Source organism: Equus caballus, chromosome 16, assembly GCF_041296265.1.
Source record: "Equus caballus isolate H_3958 breed thoroughbred chromosome 16, TB-T2T, whole genome shotgun sequence".
Classification (NCBI taxonomy): Eukaryota; Metazoa; Chordata; class Mammalia; order Perissodactyla; family Equidae; genus Equus; species Equus caballus.
In genome coordinates this window covers 37936239-37954947 of record NC_091699.1, presented here as the reverse complement: position 1 = coordinate 37954947, position 18709 = coordinate 37936239, and the positions used below count along the sequence as shown (strand labels likewise).

At 41.3% G+C, this 18709-nt stretch overlaps 1 protein-coding gene across 32 annotated transcripts in view; it reads right to left on the bottom strand.

Annotated features, from left to right (window-relative positions):
* Window positions 1-18709, bottom strand: part of CADPS (calcium dependent secretion activator) — a 438027-nt gene that overhangs the window by 40458 nt on the left and 378860 nt on the right. For 27 of the 32 annotated variants that reach the window (XM_070238689.1, XM_070238698.1, XM_070238691.1 and 24 more), the window contains one exon: window positions 3555-3587. The exons of the other annotated variants lie outside the window; for them this stretch is intronic. In XM_070238689.1, the coding sequence (XP_070094790.1) occupies window positions 3555-3587 (33 nt within the window). The remainder of the gene's footprint in view (window positions 1-3554; window positions 3588-18709) is intronic. 32 annotated transcript variants of the gene reach the window in all.

The following is an 18709-nucleotide window of genomic DNA, read 5'->3' as shown; positions in this document are numbered from 1 at the left end:
TAAATAAATCTCTGCATAGTTAACTCCATCCACGTGTAGAAGACAATTTGTGAAGGGGCCACTCTGTGGCTTAGGAAAAATGGGACATTTTAATCACAGGTTGCTCCTACCAGGATACTGTCAAGCTTGAAGAAGACAAATTTAAATTTTCAGTATCCTAAGCAAGCCCTAATTAGGGATGCAAATCTGCTACATATACCAAAGAGTTGAATACTACATCTAAGAGAGAGATACGCTTTGGGGATTATGCAATGTTCTGAATGACTGGTAACAGCACTGCTCTCCATTAGTGTGGATAATTAAGAGACAAATCTCTAAGGTTACTAACTACTAGTCCCCACAGGGAACTAAACCAATAAACTGTATGCCAAAAACCTCACAGGGCAACACAGATGAACTCAGAGTCTTCAGCGTAGAAACAACTTGAAAGATGATTTTATCCAATGGTTCTTAAACCTGGCTGCAAATAGGAAGGATCCTGGGAGCTTTAAAATGCTGATGCCTAGGCCCCACACCCCAGAGATTCTGTTCCAATTTGACAAGCAAGCTGGCACTACTTCTTATAAAAGCTCCGCAGGTGTTTCCAACAGGTAGCCAAGGTCTCGAATCACTGATTTAGTCCATTGGTTCCCAAACTTGCACTACCTATCAGAATTACATAGAGAGCTTTTTAGAAAGAGATTTCCAGGTTCCACTCCAGAACTACTGAATTAGAATCTCTGTAGGCAAGGGGCTGGAAATCTCTATTTAAAAAAACAACCCAAAAAACCTTGTCAAGTGTTACCGCTACTCATTCTGGTTTGGGGACCTCTGATCTAATAGGTGATAGTTCCTGCTGTGCTGGTAAACTGGCTCTTCAAAACAAAAAGCACGGACAGCAAAACAAAACAAAAAACCTTGATTTGTAGTGCTTGCCCATTTCCATGGTGTAAACGCTCCCTCCATGGCTGTGTTTGAGCTACCAATGTGCCCCCACTGAAGGCAGAGTTGGAAAGAAAGTCACACAAGTGACTGTTGTGAGCCAGCAAGCTCTATATAGTCAAACTGCTAGCACTTTTCACTCCTGCTTACTCACCAGGTGACCTTGGGCATGCTACTTAACCTCCCTGTGCCTCAGTTTCCTCAGCTGTGAAACAGGATGATCATATTACCCCCTCACAGGGTTGTTTCGAGAAGTAAATGATTACTATTATTATATGTAAACAAGGTATATATAGCACATATGTGTATTATGTACTATTATTTTCTAAAATATATTTACTAAAACCTCTATTATAATATTACTATAATATTATTTGCTATAAAAATCTACTTTAATCAACTTAATTTTAAAGTTTAGCTTTGTCCTAAGCCATAATAATTGGTGAAATCATGGGTTTGATGGACTACTCATATTTTTTCTAATACTTACCATAATAATTACTCAATTACCCAAACAAAGATGTTTGTCTATGTACTAACTAAAATCATCTTGCAGATGGCAGAGTGTTTAAGAGCGTTGGTTTAAATCTCAGCTCAGCCACTTACCAACTGTAGGACCCTGAGCAAGTTAACCTCTCCGTGCCTCAGTTTCCTCACCTTTAAAGCGGAGTTGTCGTGAAGATTAAATGTAAAGTGCTTAGAACAGTGACTGGCACATAGTGAGTGCTATATAAGGTTTGGCTTATCATATTGTATATCATCAGTGGTAACTGTACCACATTTTGGGACCTACTGCATCTTTTTCTTCTGCCTCCCTAGAGGGTAGAAACTCTGCTAATTCATTTTTGTTCTCTCAGAGCTGAGAAAGGCATCTGATACAGCAGAATTCATCCATAAACATGCAATGACTACAGATCAGGGTACCTTTCATGTTGATGTAGAGTCCATTTTTTTCCTCATCTTTACAATAAATCTAAACCTGGCTTGCAGAAATTAGGCTGAACCACATGAAATTGCCCATATTTGACTTTTTGACCTCCCCCCAATGCCAATTTCAGTTGCTCATACCAATTGCCAGATGAAATTTCTCCAGATATTTGGGTCTTGCCTACTAGTCCCCTGTTCCAGCCTTGCTGGTGAGCTCTCCCCTCTGCTTTGAGATCTATAGAAAACAGACCTCAGCCACCAGATCTTTGGGTTGGGAGCCTCAAATTTCAATTTCTCTTACTGTTGAAGACCAGTGCAGGCCAGGGCAGATGTCAGCAAATTCATCCCCCTCCCCTCTTGTGCCATAGAGTGTGGGTGTCACCTCTCTCCCCACTGTGCCCTGCTCCTGCCTCTGAAATGTCCAGTGAGTGCCAGATATGGTGAGGAATGTTCCATATATGTGTGCCATTTAATCTGCATGGCAAACCCATGACTTGGGTATTATTGTCTCTATTTTAAGGAGGGAGAAACAGGCCCAGAGAATTTGAGTCGTTTGTTCCCTGTGAACTGAAAGTTTATACTTTGGGGGTTGGAAAAATAAATTACTTAACTTCTCTCCTTGCTGCATTATGTGAGTTTTTTCTCTTCTCCATTATAAGCACTATCTACGTGAAGGAGTCTGAGGTCCCTCGATGAGAAGTATTATATAAATTCAAAGCACAATTATTGATTGTACATTCTCTCATTAAACAAACAAAATATATGCTAATGCTAAATTCACTCCAATTTTCCATTTTGCCATCCTTTGAGAAATAAGCCAATAAACCATTACACACTTAGCTTCCTAGGGAAATGAATTTAAATGTTAATATAAATCCTTTTAGAAAAAAACAAATTTTAACAAATAAGTATTTGAACAAGGAGGGTACTTAACCACGTTCAGAATGAGAAACGTTCAGTACAAGACCCTTGGTGGCTGTTGAGATAAGCTCTCTAAATTTAATATTTTATAATAGACTCATACCTCTTTTGTTAGAAATGGAGAAACAGAATCATTTTCTTTTCCCCTTTATTGGAATATATTTAAATCTCTCCAATTTTATTTTGCTAATAGGCAGGGCAAAGTCTGTCTATAAATGTATCCTGGTTTATCACAGGTAATCCCACACTCTAGCATTCATGTGTAGTCCTTAACCTCAATTTAAATGTAAATTTTGGGCAACTTCGAGGGCTTTATCTGTGAACTTTGAGAGCTCTCTTCATTAATGAGGTCTGCACTAATTATAAGCAGTTTTGTAAGGTTTCCTTAAAACAATTGCAGAATTGACCCCAAAATGAACAAATTCAGAATTTATTTGTTTTTAAAAAATACTGGCACCCTTGTGCAAATTTCCAGCTCACCAAACTACTCCCAAGGTGTGCATGCTGGAGGCGAGGTGAGCAGAAAGATAACAATGAAACATACCAGCGAAACCAAGGAAAATGAAAGTGAACCGGGTTTACCCTCAAACAGGATCTCTCTTCCTGATGAAAGAAGCCATACCCTCTTCTCATCTCAACAAAACTTTACCACGAAATAGTCTTGGCTTCCCTTCTCTGGTGATTAAAGTCAGGAATATACAATTGAACAGCAACTAATGAAAACAGCACCCTCGGAATTTTCATGGAAGCAAAAAACCCCACAGAAACAATTTTCAAATACTCACGGGTACATCCACATATTTGGAAGCTGCCTTCACCTAAGGAGGAAAGAAGAGGATGGCAGTGAGGCTGGTGTTTATGTTTAATTGTTCACAGCTCAATGCTGTAGCACTAGCAGAGTTAGAACAATATGCTGGCACATGGAGCTGACCAGGAAACATAGAAAGGTACTAAAAAATAAAATCTGTTTTGCTATTTTTTCCCCAAGCCATAGCACTGCTTTGGAGAGAAAGAGAGAGAGAGAGAGGAGGGCGGGAGGGAGAAAAGAAAGAACAGAGAAGAAAGCAAGCAAGTGAGGTTTTACCGACTGAGATTCTGCTTCTGTGTGGAAGATTTGCATTTTCCTCCCTGTCTTGAAAAGGGAGGAAAATGACCGTAGCTAAACCCAAACTGACTAGTGGAGGGCTCACCAGCCCAGAAAAGAAACTGAGGCTGCTGTCGCTTCTTGGACTTTGGGTCTTTGTGTGATATGGCTGTAGGTTTGTCCTAATGGCAACTTCAGTTCTCAGTTTCAGGCTCTTCAAGAGGAGGGATGGGCATCCTTAACTCAGAGGGAGATAGGTGTCTGTGGGTGGGAGTTGGGAGGGTACCAGAGGCTTTCAGAACTATCCCAAGGCTGCTGTTGTGTCACCTGGTTTTAAATACTAAAATACCCAGAAGGGAAGTGCAGGAAGTGGTTATGAAGCTATTTTCAGTTTTTGGAGATGGATTGTGGTAGAGTATAGTGTTTGAGAGTGTGGAGTTTGAGTGAGACTTGGATTCAAATTCTGACTCTACAACATACAAGCTGGGTGACCTTGGGCAGGTTACTTCATCTCTCTGAGCTTTAGTTGTCTAATTTGTGAAATGGAGATACTAATAGTGCTTACTTCAGGAATTTGACATAAGGGTGAATGTGCGTCAAGTCTTGGGACATAATAAGCATGGAACAAATGGTAGCTAAGGTGATAAATTCATAAGTAAATCTGAGTGGACTCTGGGTGCTGTAAGAAGTCAATGAACAGCTGGGTTTGAGGAATAAGACCTATGGGAGCACATCTGCTATTCTATGTGTTTCATTTTGACTCAGGTCACACAGGTTCCTCTAGGCACAGGCAAGACAGAGGGGCTACATTTGGGGTCAGAGAGGAGTTCCCATTTTGTTGGCAACTACAAAGACTGCGATGCACACAAAGCAGTTAGGATGTGTTTTCACATCTCAGGTGGGCTTCCTCTTGCCATTTGGCTGAGGCCAATATTGGGAATCACAACCTCTACCCACATGTCTCCCAGGAAAGTGTTCAGGGGAGCGTTTTTCCCTATTGCTCTTTTCTCAAAGGCACCTATCAAAATGTCAGTTCTCAAGGGAGAGAAGCCAGTGAACCAATAGGGTGAGGTGGAAAGAATCCAGGATACAGAGTCAGAAGTTCTGTAAGTGACACAACTAGTTGACCCTAGGATAATCACTTCAAGTTCCTTAGCATTGGTTTCTAGATTTCTAGAAGAGGGTGACAATACTGTGTACTTTACAGGGCTGAGAGCTTGATCAAGTGAAAACATGAGAAAATGATTCACAAATTTTAAAGGGCTGAACACACATTGATTAATTATTGAGAGGGTAATGCATTCTATCTTCTGGAATCATTGCCAGCACCCAAAATGATTCCTAGATTCACCTGTTACAGATTCTCTTAGAACCCTACATTTTTTTCTTTGCAGCACTGATTGCAATTGCAATTCAGTAATTTTTTTGCAATGTCTGTCTCCCACTGAACTTGTTCATGGCTGTCTCCTCAGTGACTCACTTGGTACCTGGCTTAGAAAAGGCCCTCAGGGAAAAGTTGTAGAAGGAAATCAAGCCAGTGCCCAGTGCTGGCTTCAGGATGGTTGAGGAATAAGCAGAGGAATGACCAGTTTGAGAAGCCATTGCATGAGTTAGTCTGAAAGCCAACATAGTTGCACACAGAGCTGACCACCTGCAAAGGCTGGTGGGCAAAGGAAACTACTCTGGGCCATCAAAGGGATAGAAGAAAACTTTCCAGATTTTGTGCAATTAACATTTCTGCTAAATGATTCCCAACCTGAAATCTTTCTTCTCCATTCCTGTTCTAGAATTTAGTTTGGGCAAGAAAGTCTTTCCTTTCTTTCAAGTCTCCCACACTTAGAATAATACCTAACATTTGTATGACTTTTTTCACTTTGCAAAGCACTTTCATGTACAGTTTCTTCTTTCAGCCACCCTGCAAAATGGGGGCTATTGATCGTATCTACTTACAGTTGGAACATCACAATGCATAGAATTTAAGAATTTATTTGATCATGTTCTGAGCCAAAAGGCAGAGAAGCCAGGACTCACGTGTAGGTATCCTGAGCCCATATTTTTCCTTTTGAACTCCTGATCTCCTCACCAATAATGGAAAGTATGAGGAATTCAAGCATCAGTGGTCAGAGCAAGTGCTGGCAAAATAATTCTTCTCAGCTAGAAATTGCCTCCTTTGCTCTGTAGAGTTAGTGCTTGGCAGTTGGTAGGAGTTTTGCTACAGCTGAAATGATCAACCTTTAAACACGCCTACTCTCCGTTTACCACTAACATGCAGTTCCAATTTGGAGAATGACACCAGTCAAGTTCTATTCCTTTCAAGGCAATTTGGGAAGATGAGATAAGCTGTGTGTCATGAATGAAAACCATCCACTGTCCTACACGCACCAGCCTTCAGTTTGTTAGGCTTGTTTCTTTATCTGTGAACTGCTGACTTGCACTTAGTCTTATTGATCTTCCTCCCATCTCATAATAACAGGAAACAAAAGCTCAGAGTAAACTGCAGTCCTATTAGTATTTAGAAACATGTGGTGTACCATTTTTGGTTCTGGCCATTGAACTTTAAGAAGGATGTTGACAGTGAGGATACAGGGGAGTCTGGAAGTGTCTTCTACAAGGAAAGCGAAGACAGAGATATCTTGCCTGGAAGAGGAAGGGCTAATGGCAAAGAAAATGACAATCTTCATATAGTTAATAAAGGAGCTTCAATGTAGGAAGATTGGACTTTTTCATGGTGGTTCTAGAGCATGGAATAAAGATGAATGAGTAAAATAACAGGGCCCCAGAAGAAGGTCCAAACAGTAATCTGAGTCCAGGTAGGCACTGGCCGTCTCTGGTGGTTGAGACCTCCTCGCTGGTGTGGCTCAAGCAGAGGCTATGTAGGATGCTCTGGACGTGAGCCTTTCCACATGGGACAGGCGACCTCCAAGGCTGCTTCTTGTTCTCGGATTCTAGTTTCCTTAAGAGGTAGGAAGCTGTCACTGGTTCCATTTTTCATAGTAGACATGTTGAGATACAGCAGAGTGAATAAACTTGCAAAGCCAGGGTCAGAACTCTAGTCCCTGAATCCTTTCCTCCCTAATGCCAACAGTGTTACCTTTAAGCATCACATTCCTTTCAAGCATCCATAAGAATATGTCTTTTTGCTAGCTGTACTCTAAGTAGAGTGGAAGGACCAGATCCTCCCAACTCACTAGGGCCTTGGAATTATTGCCAAGGGCCAGAATATCCAAGAGCACACCAGGCACTGTCTCTAGATCAAATAAACAACAGGCCTTACAACATACACAAGACTATTTTCCATTATATGTAGATGTTGTTTTGATGAATAAAAAAAATTTCTTTAAAAGTACTACCTATTTTATAGAATTTTGTCATTACGTATTTTTTACCATCAATAGTTCTCAAAAGTGTATCTATGTAACTTTCTTTTCTTTTTAACTTTAAAAGACATCTTCCTTGTGAAGTGGCTAAGAGGATGGGCTCAGGATTGACGGAGTTAGAAGTCTGGCTTTGCCCATTTTCTAGCTTGGTGACTTTGAGCAAGTTACTTAACTTTTCTGCAAATGGGACAATAAAAATGTTATTCAAAGGGATACTGTGAGGACTGAATGTGGTAATCCACCTAATGTGCAGAACAGTGCTGGGCCCATGGTAAAAGATACTAAAGGTACCTGTTCTTATCGATTACTAGAAATATTGGCTACTTGATAGAGATAAAATACACGCTCCTCATCCTGATGGCAGTCAGTTTTACTTCCCACTTCTAGCCCACAGGCGATTTCTTGCCATAAAAAGGATGCTGGAATCTCCCCAGGTTACCAGCAGGTATTTGAGGTGATTCTCAGTCTCATGCACTTTCTTCCAATTCTGCAAACACCCTACACATTGGAGAAATCACCCTCAAACACTGAGGCAGGCAGCAAAGACCTCTGTTCCCTAACTCAGGATGGCTGAGTTAGGCATGAGTGAGAGGGCAATTCCCCAGGCCAGTGTGCTCAGTTATATTCAATAAAACATACCTACTACTCTCTGGGACCAAGCCATGGTGCCCTGGGGCACAGGAGACGAGGGTGAGGGAAGGGGTTTGCCCCAGACACCTGGTCTGGCACCCTTTCTAAGCAGGGACTATCTGCTTTCAAGGGAGAGGCAAAAACTGTGACTTCACTTCCTGAGAATCCTTGCATTCTGACCGTCCCTCTCATGGGACAAAGAACACTCCTTCTCTAGCAGTATCCGTGAGCCTCTCTACTCAACCTCCCAGACAGAGCCAATTCTGGGAAAGGAGGTTAGAAAAAGAGACACAAAATAGGAGAGGCTGATGGAGACCGAGGATGAAGGGAGAGAGACAAGCTTTCAGCGAGCAACTTCTTCATGTTTTCACATGTTTTCACAGTTTCTCTGCCCGAAGCAGAGAACGCTTATTATGTATGAGGTGCCATATTAGGGGCTGTAGATGAAGGCATTTGCTCCTTGATTCCTGGCCCCTTTCTTAGATGATGTCTAAATACACAGAATGAGTCCAAATACTCGGAAGGAGTCACATCCATTCAACAATTTGTAACTGTAAGTAACATTTCTGGAGAGATCACTCCTTGCCAGGTGACAAGTTAGGAATACTGCCTTTATTACATTTAGTTCTCACAAAGCCTTTGGAGGTGGTACTATTAATATTCCTATTTTACAGTTGAAGAAACTGAGGCTATGAGAGATAAAGCAATTTGGCTTAAAGTCACACAGCTAATAAGTTACAACTTTAGACCTCACATCCCCTAAGCTGCCTATTATTCAGTTTTAAAAAAACTAACCACCTATCAAACCACTTTGAATGACCAGTCATATTTAAGTCTTGTTTTCTTTTGTGTGTAGACACAACCTGAAACGGCTTCTCCAGGAAAAAGGTATGAGAGATTTGAATAATTATCTGCACTGACTCAGTCAGGGCAGAAGGTCCAAAACAGTTTCTCTGGCCTGAATGTCCCAGCTAATTACCTCGACCCTCCACCTGACTTAGTGAGCGTCGACAGGCTTAATGGTTTCTCTGTTGAGCTCTTCCATTATTTTTCAGGTGCCCAAGGTAATCTTTTCATTGAACACTCACCATTCCGGGATTTCACAATGCTGATGACTAAGGGATTTTCTTCTGCCTGGTCCTAATAAGGGGACCTGCGTTAATCATTGTGTAGCTTTGATAGGGAGCACGGCGGGGGCTTAAACCACTTCTCTTGCTTCATTAGGGGAAAAAGCAACCCAGGTGCAGACCACGAGGACCTCAGGGTTTGATACTATTAAATCAATGCACAGACAAAAAAAAAAAAGTGGATTAAGCCCTTTTTGCAAACAGAAATCTGGTGGGTAAGACTCAAAGATGGAAGAAAAAAGAAATCTGAACAGATACCAGTGCATTAGTGACTGCCTGAGCCTTCCTTTCTCCCCATGGTCTCCTAAAAAGAAACCAACCAAGGAAACAATTGATTCTCTGCACGAGCTGACTCCACCCCTGCCTCTTTGACTTCACAAGAGCTCCGAGCTGATTTCTCTGCCTTTGCCTAGAAACCGCCGACCACACCACCATTTCAAGGGGTCAGCAAAATTTACTTCCATGTTTGGCTTTTGAAATTTCTACTGTAAGGATAACGATGCTATTTTGTTCCTTTATGCACTTCTCTAACCCTTATCCATCTTAGAGATCTGGATTTTTTTTTTTGAGATTTGAGACAGTTTAGTATGTAAAAATGATAATTAGTGCTACTACTATCCATAAAATAATTTTATCTCTATTAGTTGAATTTCATCATCTGTCACCATCCTCACATCTAGAATGTAGGTCCTAAGGAATGATATAAATTCTCTCTCTCTCCTCAGTATCTATAATGCCTGGTGTATAGCAGGGGCTCAATAAAAATGTGTTGAATGAATGAATTTCTGAGTATGGAACTCTTTACTTAAGGTAGAGTACCCAAGGTAGAGGTTTCTAGTGCTTTCCTGAAGTTGGTTTCTAAGTTATAAAACTCTTAAAGGGATATTTAAGAAAAGTGCAGCCAGGCACTATCAATTCAAAAGGAACTGGTGTTTGTTGCCTCTACGAGAAGAGCTTAAGAGATGTCTTGTTTCTCTACATCACGGGCAGTACAGTGTAGAGGTAAGAGCTTGGGGTCAAGAGTCAGACGCCTGGGCTGGCATCTGGTTCTATCACACACCAGCTGTGGGCCAGGTAATTAATCTCTCTAAGCATTAGCTTCTTCCGTGGAAAATAGAGATAAGGACAATAATACCTCCTCACGGGGTAGTTGTATGGATTAATAATAAAGACAGATGTGCAGGAAACCATTCTAAGCATTTGACCTGTATTAATTCATTTAGTGCATGTTCAGGATTAAGTGAGTTAAAGTACGTGAAACCCTTTGCACAGGGCCTGGCACACAGTATGTTTTCAATAAGTGTTGGCTATTATTTTTACACTCTCTCTTCCTTCCACTTCCGAAGCGGCTGATTTGATTGGTCTTGTTCCAGGGCACTGGTTGGGCTATGCTTGCTAGTGGGTGGGCTCATCAAACCTCAAATATCCTCACACTTAAGTACGGTGCTTCTGTTTCATGGTTAGAATACTTCAGGTGACAGCGTGTGACTTATTCTGCAGTGAGAGGTCTGGTCATCTTACTTCTTCTCTTCTTGGCTGGCCCTGTGCCAGGTTGTGGTCTAGATCCTCTCTCTGATTCTATTTCTCCCTGACTTTTCAGACCTAACCTCTTAGAAAGAGATCCCTGGACTGTACAGTATAACACTGTAGAGTTCTCTGCATTGGAATGTGGGCCCCAAACCCAGTTCACAATTTGGTAGCTTGTTTCCAGAGATGCTTGCCATCAATTGTTTTGCTCCCTGCATGGGCATGCCACTCCCTCATTGAGAAGTAGAGTTTATTCCTCCATCCCCCTTGAGTATAGGCTGGTCTGTGACTTCTTTGACCAAAAGAATATGATGGAGAGCATGCCATGCCAGTCCTGAGCCTAGTCTTGAAAAGGGCTAGCAGCTTCCACTTGCTCAGTCTTGAAAGCCAGCTGCCCTGTAAGTGTGACTACCCTGAGACTACCATGCTGCAAGAAGCCCAAACCACGTGGAGAAGATCAGTAGAATGAGACCCCACATAAGGAGAAAGAAGCCACATGGAGACACATCAAGTTAGCAGACATCCAGCCCCAGCCCAGCTCAGCCACCTGCTGAATGCAGCTAAGTGAGTGACCACAGTCAGCCACGCGGAACCAAAGAATCTCCTAGACGAGCTCTTCCCACATTCCTGACCCACAAAATTGTGGGCAAAATAAAATGATTGTTTAAGCCACTAATTTTGCCATAGTTTGTTATGCAGCAATAGGTAACCAAAACATTCAATAAGGCACTAGTTTGTCTCATATTCTCCTAATGTTTTCCATTGCATGCATTTCCCTGGAGGACACTGTGGGGAGGGTGGGGAGGTCCCTGATGGTTCCTTAATATTCTAGGACAGGATTTGGGTAGTCCTGGGTCTCTCGGCTATAAAAACATTAACAAGCAACCTGATTTTCACCTGATCCTTAATGATATTTATTGAATGAGGTACTGTGCTAAGCACCTTATGTATAATTAGTTCAATTACTCATCACTGTAGAACCTAGGAAGGCTCATTTCACCAGCCCTGCTTCACAGAAGAGGATGCTGAGGCTCAGAGAGCTTAAGCAACTCTCAAGGGGTGAACCAGCAAGTGGTGGAACTAGAGTACAAGCCAAATCTGGTTATAAAGTGCAGAGTTCTTTCATGACATCAAATTGTTGACATGCTGAAAATGATGTGTCGTCCTAATGCTATTTCTTACCTACTGATCACTGGGGATCTGGGAGAAGGGGAGCCTACTTTGAGGGAGGTATTGTGTCTTTGGGTCAGACGGCTCTTGATTTGAATTATGCTCTGTCACTTACTAGTTGAATGACCTTGGGAAAAATTATTGAACCTCCCACAGCTTCTATAATCTCATCTGCAAAATGAGGACAGCAACAGAATCTTCTTCAGAGGGTTCTTCTGAGGCTGAACAGGTGGATATCATATCAAGTGCTCAACACAGTGCCTGGTATGTAGTAAGAGCTCAATAAGCATTAGCTAATATTATTACTAGTGTTTAATTCACTTGTGGTTAGCTGGGAGTCGACTGTACCAAGTATGTTCCCATCAATAGTTAACAGACTAGAACAAAGGTTGGCAAACTATGGTCTGTGGGCCAATTCTAACTTGCTGCCTGTTTTTGTATGGCCCACGAGCTAAGAATAATTTCACAATTTTAAGTGGCTGAAAGAAAATGAAAAGAAGAATAATATTTCCTGATGTGAAAATTACAGGAAATGGACATTTCAGTGTCCGTACGTAAATAAAGTTTTATTGGAACACAGCCATGCTCATTCATTTACATCTTGTTGATAGCTGCTTTCATGCTGAAAGGGCAGAGGTTGAATAGCTATGACAGAGACCATGTGGCTTACAAAGTCAAAAATATTTACCAACTGGTCCTTTCCGGAAGAAGTTTTCTGACCTCTGGACTAGAACATGCTTAAATGGGAGACAGTGGAGTGGAGGTGGGGGAAGAATCAAAAACACAAATTTCTAATCCTAATTTGACCATTAACTAGTTGATTGACTTCTGCTACTTGCCTAACTTGTTGGTTGACCTCATATCCTTATGTATTATAATAGGGCACTGGGCTAAGTGTTTTCCTGTTTTCTCTTGATTCCTTCCAGAATTAAAAAAATGTCTGTGACTCTCGGGTGGTGTATGAGGCAGGTTTGTTCTAGGAAGAATGAAGGATGGAAACACTTCCCGCACCTTGAAAAGGTTATAAATACTCAAGCAATAAAACAAAGGGTATTAGTATTTTAGTATTAATAAGAGCTCTGGAAGTGAGGCTCCAGGAAAAACTATAGTAACAGAGAAAGGGAAAAAACGTTAGAGAGAAGTAAAGACCATTCACACAGGTACCAGATAATGTAGCATGGCCCGGAGGGTAGACGTGGCACAGAGACGAAAGGACTGCAACAGGGAGCATGTGCTGAGTATTTACTCTATGCTAGGCACTGTTTCCAGTGTTTCTCATGAACCACCTCATTTAACATTCCCAGCGCCCTTTCATTGCACCCTCCTCATCTGTATCTCTTCAGGCTGTTGTGAAGATTAATGAAGATGACACACATGAAGGGGCATAATGAAGGGACATGGAAGCCCTCCGTACGTGCTGGCTGCTATACTACTGTTGTTGGAATCACCCGGACAAAGGGACAGCCTTTCTGTGACTGGGCAGTAAGCCCTCTGCTAATTTGCCCTGAGTCCCTACATCTGCCCATACCTTCCCTCAGCCTCCAGTTTTTATGCTCTCTTTTTGTGGCAGAAATGGGATGGGGCAGGGTTTACATCTAAGTGTAATAGCCATTACGATAAGCATCGCTCAGGCCCATAACATGGGAGAAGCCGTGACCACATCATGGATCAGCAGATTGGAAGTATCTGAAGAAAGATGTGGGAATTTCTAATGGGGACTAGAGGCAGTATAAGGAAGCGGTTCAGACCATAAACTCTGGAGTTGGATCTCATGGGGCCAAATTCTAGCTCTACCACTTACTAGACAAGTGACTGAAGTTTTCCATGCCTCACTTTCCTCATCTATAAAATGAGGATAACAATACTCTTCATAAAGTTGGTGGGTTATTAATTAAGTTTCTAGAACAGTTTCCAGGGCATAATAGGTAAGAACTGTGTGTCAGCTATTATTATCATTTCTGCTGGAAAATCAGGTTGTTCTAGGTAATCAGACTTGTGTATTAAGCTTGGTCTGGCCCTGCACTATGCAACAGCTATATGTGGCTACTTAAATTTAAGTGAATTAAAACAAAATACAATTAAAAACTTGACTTTTTAGTTGTACTAGCCACATTTCAAGTACTCATGAGCCACATGGCTCATGGCTTTTGGATTGGACAGGTCAGATATAGAATATTTCCATCATTGCAGAAAGTTCTATTGGACAGTGCTAGTATAGACTCAAGAGACATTCATAAGTACAGTTCTTACATTTTTAAATGATAAGAATGAAGAGATGTGTCATTCAATTTCCGAGTTAGAACAAGAGATCCATTGGAGGCGGAGGCAGGAGAAGGGCAAGGGCATGGGTGTCAATAGCCTCCACTCGTGGATGAAACAAGAGCTCAAGGTGGACGGGCATTACTTACAGTTATAAAGGTGCCGTGAGGAACAATAATGCTACACAACGTCACAATGTTACAACTGTCACGGTGGGGAGGGGAAGTGGAAGATGGTGAAGTGGGCTAGAACTCTGTGGATTACAACAGGGAGTGAATCTCTAAGGTTGATAAATCAAGAAACAGCAATATAAGAACAGTGCTTAGAGCTATGAAGACAAAACATAGTTTCAAAGGGTCCCTTCTGGGGTAAGAGATCCAGGGTGTAAAGGGGTAGACAGACAAATGTTGCTTTTCAAAAAATTATTATGAATGTCTCTGTACTATTTCATTTTTGAACCATGTATATTTCTTTCATAAAAGGCTATTAAAAAAAGAACAAAACAAGTGATAGAATTTTCAACATGCTAGCGCAGAAAAGCATTTTGCAGGAAGAATGGACCTTCTCCTGCGTAACTTCTTCAAGGTTTCTGTTTGACTGACATCAGGGTTCTGAGCCATGTCCTCTACAAATGGCAAAAGTAAAACCTAGCAAAAACCTCCCTCAACACATAATCTGGATACTCTAAGTGCATCTTGGGAAGATGAATAAATTGTAAGTGCCAACTGGGGGACTGACTGCTTGGGGGAGACAGAATGTGCCAGTGGGTGGATGTACTGGGACTGTGTGTGCGGGTGAGCAGTTGAGCAAACCTCAGTGGCTCCTGCTTGAGGCCAACTGACAATTACAGTGACAGCCCCTTCCAACACTTTCTGAGGATGGAGAAAAACATAAACCTTGAAGTATGTCTGGAATCATAGACAGCATGATGGATTCTCAGAGCTTGGTCACTTGAGGGCTGAAATGTCTTCTTTGCTTGCCAAAGATCAGTGGGATTTCTGGCCAGTTGTGAAGCCCTGTGCCCACTAGGCACCCTGTAAATGCTACATTGATGCACACTGGCACTCACATTTTTTTTTTTAAGAGGGCTCCAGTTTATAAATGCTGTTTTTACAGATGTGGGAATTGTGACACCATAACTTTTTTATGAGAAGCTCATCAGATGTTCATTGCTCAGAAAAATGATCACTGGCTTTCAAAATTTGGTTCATGTTCAAAAGAAAAGAGTTAAGCATTGAAATGTTTTAAAATAAGGTTTGCATAATTTGCCAGCATCAAATGGAACGAGTGTCAAAAAAATTTCAGATAATCAAAAGAGAATACTTGATTCCAAGTCTGGGCCCTCACTCCTGCTCTCTCAACCAGTGGCTATGTGACTTTGGGAAAAGAAATTATTTAGTTTTCTCATAGACAACACAGAAATATTTAACACCTGATACATGGTCATATATAAAAATATAGTGCTTTTACCAACGATTGAATGCCTATTTTACGCTATCTTATTCAATTCTTATAAGAACTTGTCTTCTCATTTTACAAATGAAGGAACTTGGCTCAGAAAGGTTAAGTTGCTTCCCCCAGGGGACACAGCTAAGAAGTGGTAGAGCTACGATTTGAACCCAAGTGGGTCTGACTTCAAAGGATCTGCTATTGTCTTATGCTGCCCCTACACTCCCCTACCTTTTTCACAAGATAATTTACCAAAATCTGAAGATAAAATCCAGACGATGACTATGGAAGTATTTTGAAAAACAAAAAGTGTTATATTATGATGATATTCATCTATTACCACAAACAGGACCTCACATATAACTATCTATGTACCCATCATGGATATTCTGAAATGACTCTTGAGGACCACTCTAGAGCTTTAGAGGGGCAGGGGGAAGGTGGGAGAGAGCCCAGACTTTCCGGGAAAGCGCCCATAGGCAAGAACATGACAACCCTGAGTTCCAGGGCTGCTGGTTGATTGCACGGCTTCTGTGCATGTCCATAAATATTGATTGTGATTAAACTATTATCATAGTAATGAGGGTAATAATACCTCCTACAACCCATCCCACCACACTACTCAAAGTCTCTACCTTTCATTAAACAAAGAGCTGCTGGCACTGCTGGGGAGTTGGGCAAGAGGCAGGGAAATGATCTCTATTAAGCAAAAGCATTCTGTTCCATGCACCGATTAGGAGCCGCATCCTCATTAATGAGGAGAATTGTTCGCATCTCCTGTTGCTCAGGGTACTGTGCTCCAAGACTGGGTCCAGGAAGTGTATGTTCTCATCTCTCTTCCCCTCCTGGGGCTTCCGAACAGATGCCCAATTGAAGGAGACCTGTTTTTCCTTCCAGTTTTCCTTGTTTCTGTCTCAACACTTCATTCTCAGGGAGGATTTCTGCAAGGCTCAAAGGCTCCTTCAAACCCACCCTTTTAATGCTACTAAGACTTAACTATGGTTGCATGCTTATTATTTGCCTGGCATGAGGCTAAGCAATTTCTAAGTCATTAACCCTCATAATGGTGGGCATGAGGATTATCATCATTTACAGATGAGGAAACTGAGGCTCAGAGTTTTGTTTGTTTGGTTTTTTTTTTTGAGATAGAGATGAAAACATTTATCAAATTTAAACATTAAGTTTGAAGTCAAATGGGCATTACTCTTTAATCTTACAAACTGTAAAATAAGATAAATCAAGTCCAGGAGCTTCAAGCTGACACAAAAGACAGGTTTCCCCGACTCCCTCAGTGAGGTTTAACGACTTCCTAAAACACCCAAAGCTGGCGGCATCACGGAGCTGGTATGTGACCATGGGTGTGTTGGACACCAGGGTTTGCCCTCTTAACGACGCTGTACTGCTTTTCCATCTGTCTATTTACGTGGCATGCTCTCACTTTAGGAGAAACTCGGAAGCGCAAATTGGAAAGTTTTAAATTTGTTAAGCCTCCAAGAAGGCATGAAGGCTTATTTTTGATTCTAAGTGGGGGCTTCTGCCCGCCTCTGGCATGTTTGGGTTTCGCTTTGCCTTTTGAACATCTCTCAACACTAAGAAGCTCAATAGAATGCAAGCTTGAAGAAGGCAAGGGCCACGTCTTCCTCGTGTCTCTGGCTTCTGCATGGCCTTGGTGCTGAGTCAACGAGGGCTGCAATGTCATTACTGAATAGTCATGTTTCTCCACGAAGGGCTCACCTGACAGCCCTGAGGGCCTCCCCTTCTCCCTGCAGCTGCCTCGGCCTGAACTGGAGGGTACAGATTGTTTACATCAGTGCTGCCAGTGACAACTTGTCTATCAAGAGTCAGCCTAGGTCTACCACACAGTGGAGAGGTTTCTTTTCTTCTTCTTTTTTCTCCCTCATCTCAGATAAAGAGTGAGGAAAACAAACAAATGGATGAAATAGGAAGTCTGGGTTCTGTGACCTAACTAGCTGTTCAAGTCATTTTCCTTCTCTGGTCTCAGTTTACACAACTGCAAAATGGGGCAGTTAGAATGTATCACAACTTCCCAAACCTCCGGCATCAATAGCACCTCCCTGATTTTGGCTATTGCCCTTGTGCCATCAGTACGATACTGACTTATTTACTTAATATTCTTTATTGGCTCACTTTTTAAATACTTAATTACAAAAGGAAACTTTATATCACTGCCATAAATGGAAAATCAATATTACTCTCAATAAGAGAAGGCAAGGGTAAAAATAAATGCAATATAAATAAAATAAAGTCATTCCATTCTAGGTAGACAGGGTTGCCTGCTCGCTCTTTCTCTCTTCGTTACACGTGAAGACATGAAATTTTAGAGAAGTGTGAGAGACAGACAAGCACTCAATGGAAACTTTCTCCTTGATATAAGGATAAGGATGAAAATAAAATTAAAAAGGGAAGAACCCTCTCACCATGTGATTGGCGTTATTTAATGTTGAGTTTTTGCAGCATCTAACATCACCTCAGGTACCGTGTGGTACATAGCCTAAGCCTGGAAACTCAGTGATATGTTGGTAAAAAGGCTTTCAAAAGGCAGCAGCAGCCCCCCTGGTTGGTAGTGTTTGTGATTTCCGTGGTGCAAATACTTCGATCGTAGTCAATTTCAAGCTACCAATGGGATATCATTAAATGTGGAGATGGGAAGAGATGTGGAGAATTGGTTCTCAACAGCAGGTAGAAATTGAGCAGACTCCAGCACTTCACTGAAACACTGGACCAGAATATTTCAAAAGTTCCTTCTGTTGAATGGACTCTGGGGAGTAACTTCCAAATTAGAGATAAAATCTTTTCAAAAAAAATCTTTCCAAATCTACTCAATAATTTACATACAGCAGTCATTTAAAATACGGTGGCTGATTAACTGATTCTAATATTCAGTATTCAGTGACATAAACATAGTAACAACCACAACGATAACAATATCTAACAAGCATTGAATCCTTACCCCATCCCAGGTATATAACATTTTCTCATCTAATTCTAATAATACCACATAATGTAGGTCTTATTATTATTCCCATTTTATAGGTCAGTAAACTAAGGTCAGAGGTCAGTTAATCTGTCCCACATTATACTCTAGTAAGGGACAGAACTGGACAAACAAGTAACCTAGATGTATACTGAAATAAACCTGATTCAACCCAAAATATGCTTGGACAATGGAATATTCAATTCTGGCTAAGCAAATATTTTGACTAATAGGTATTCTAGAGAACATGGATGAATGAAAAATTCTTGAAGAATTAAAATTAAACACTAAATGCTAAAAATATACGAAACTTAATGGAAAA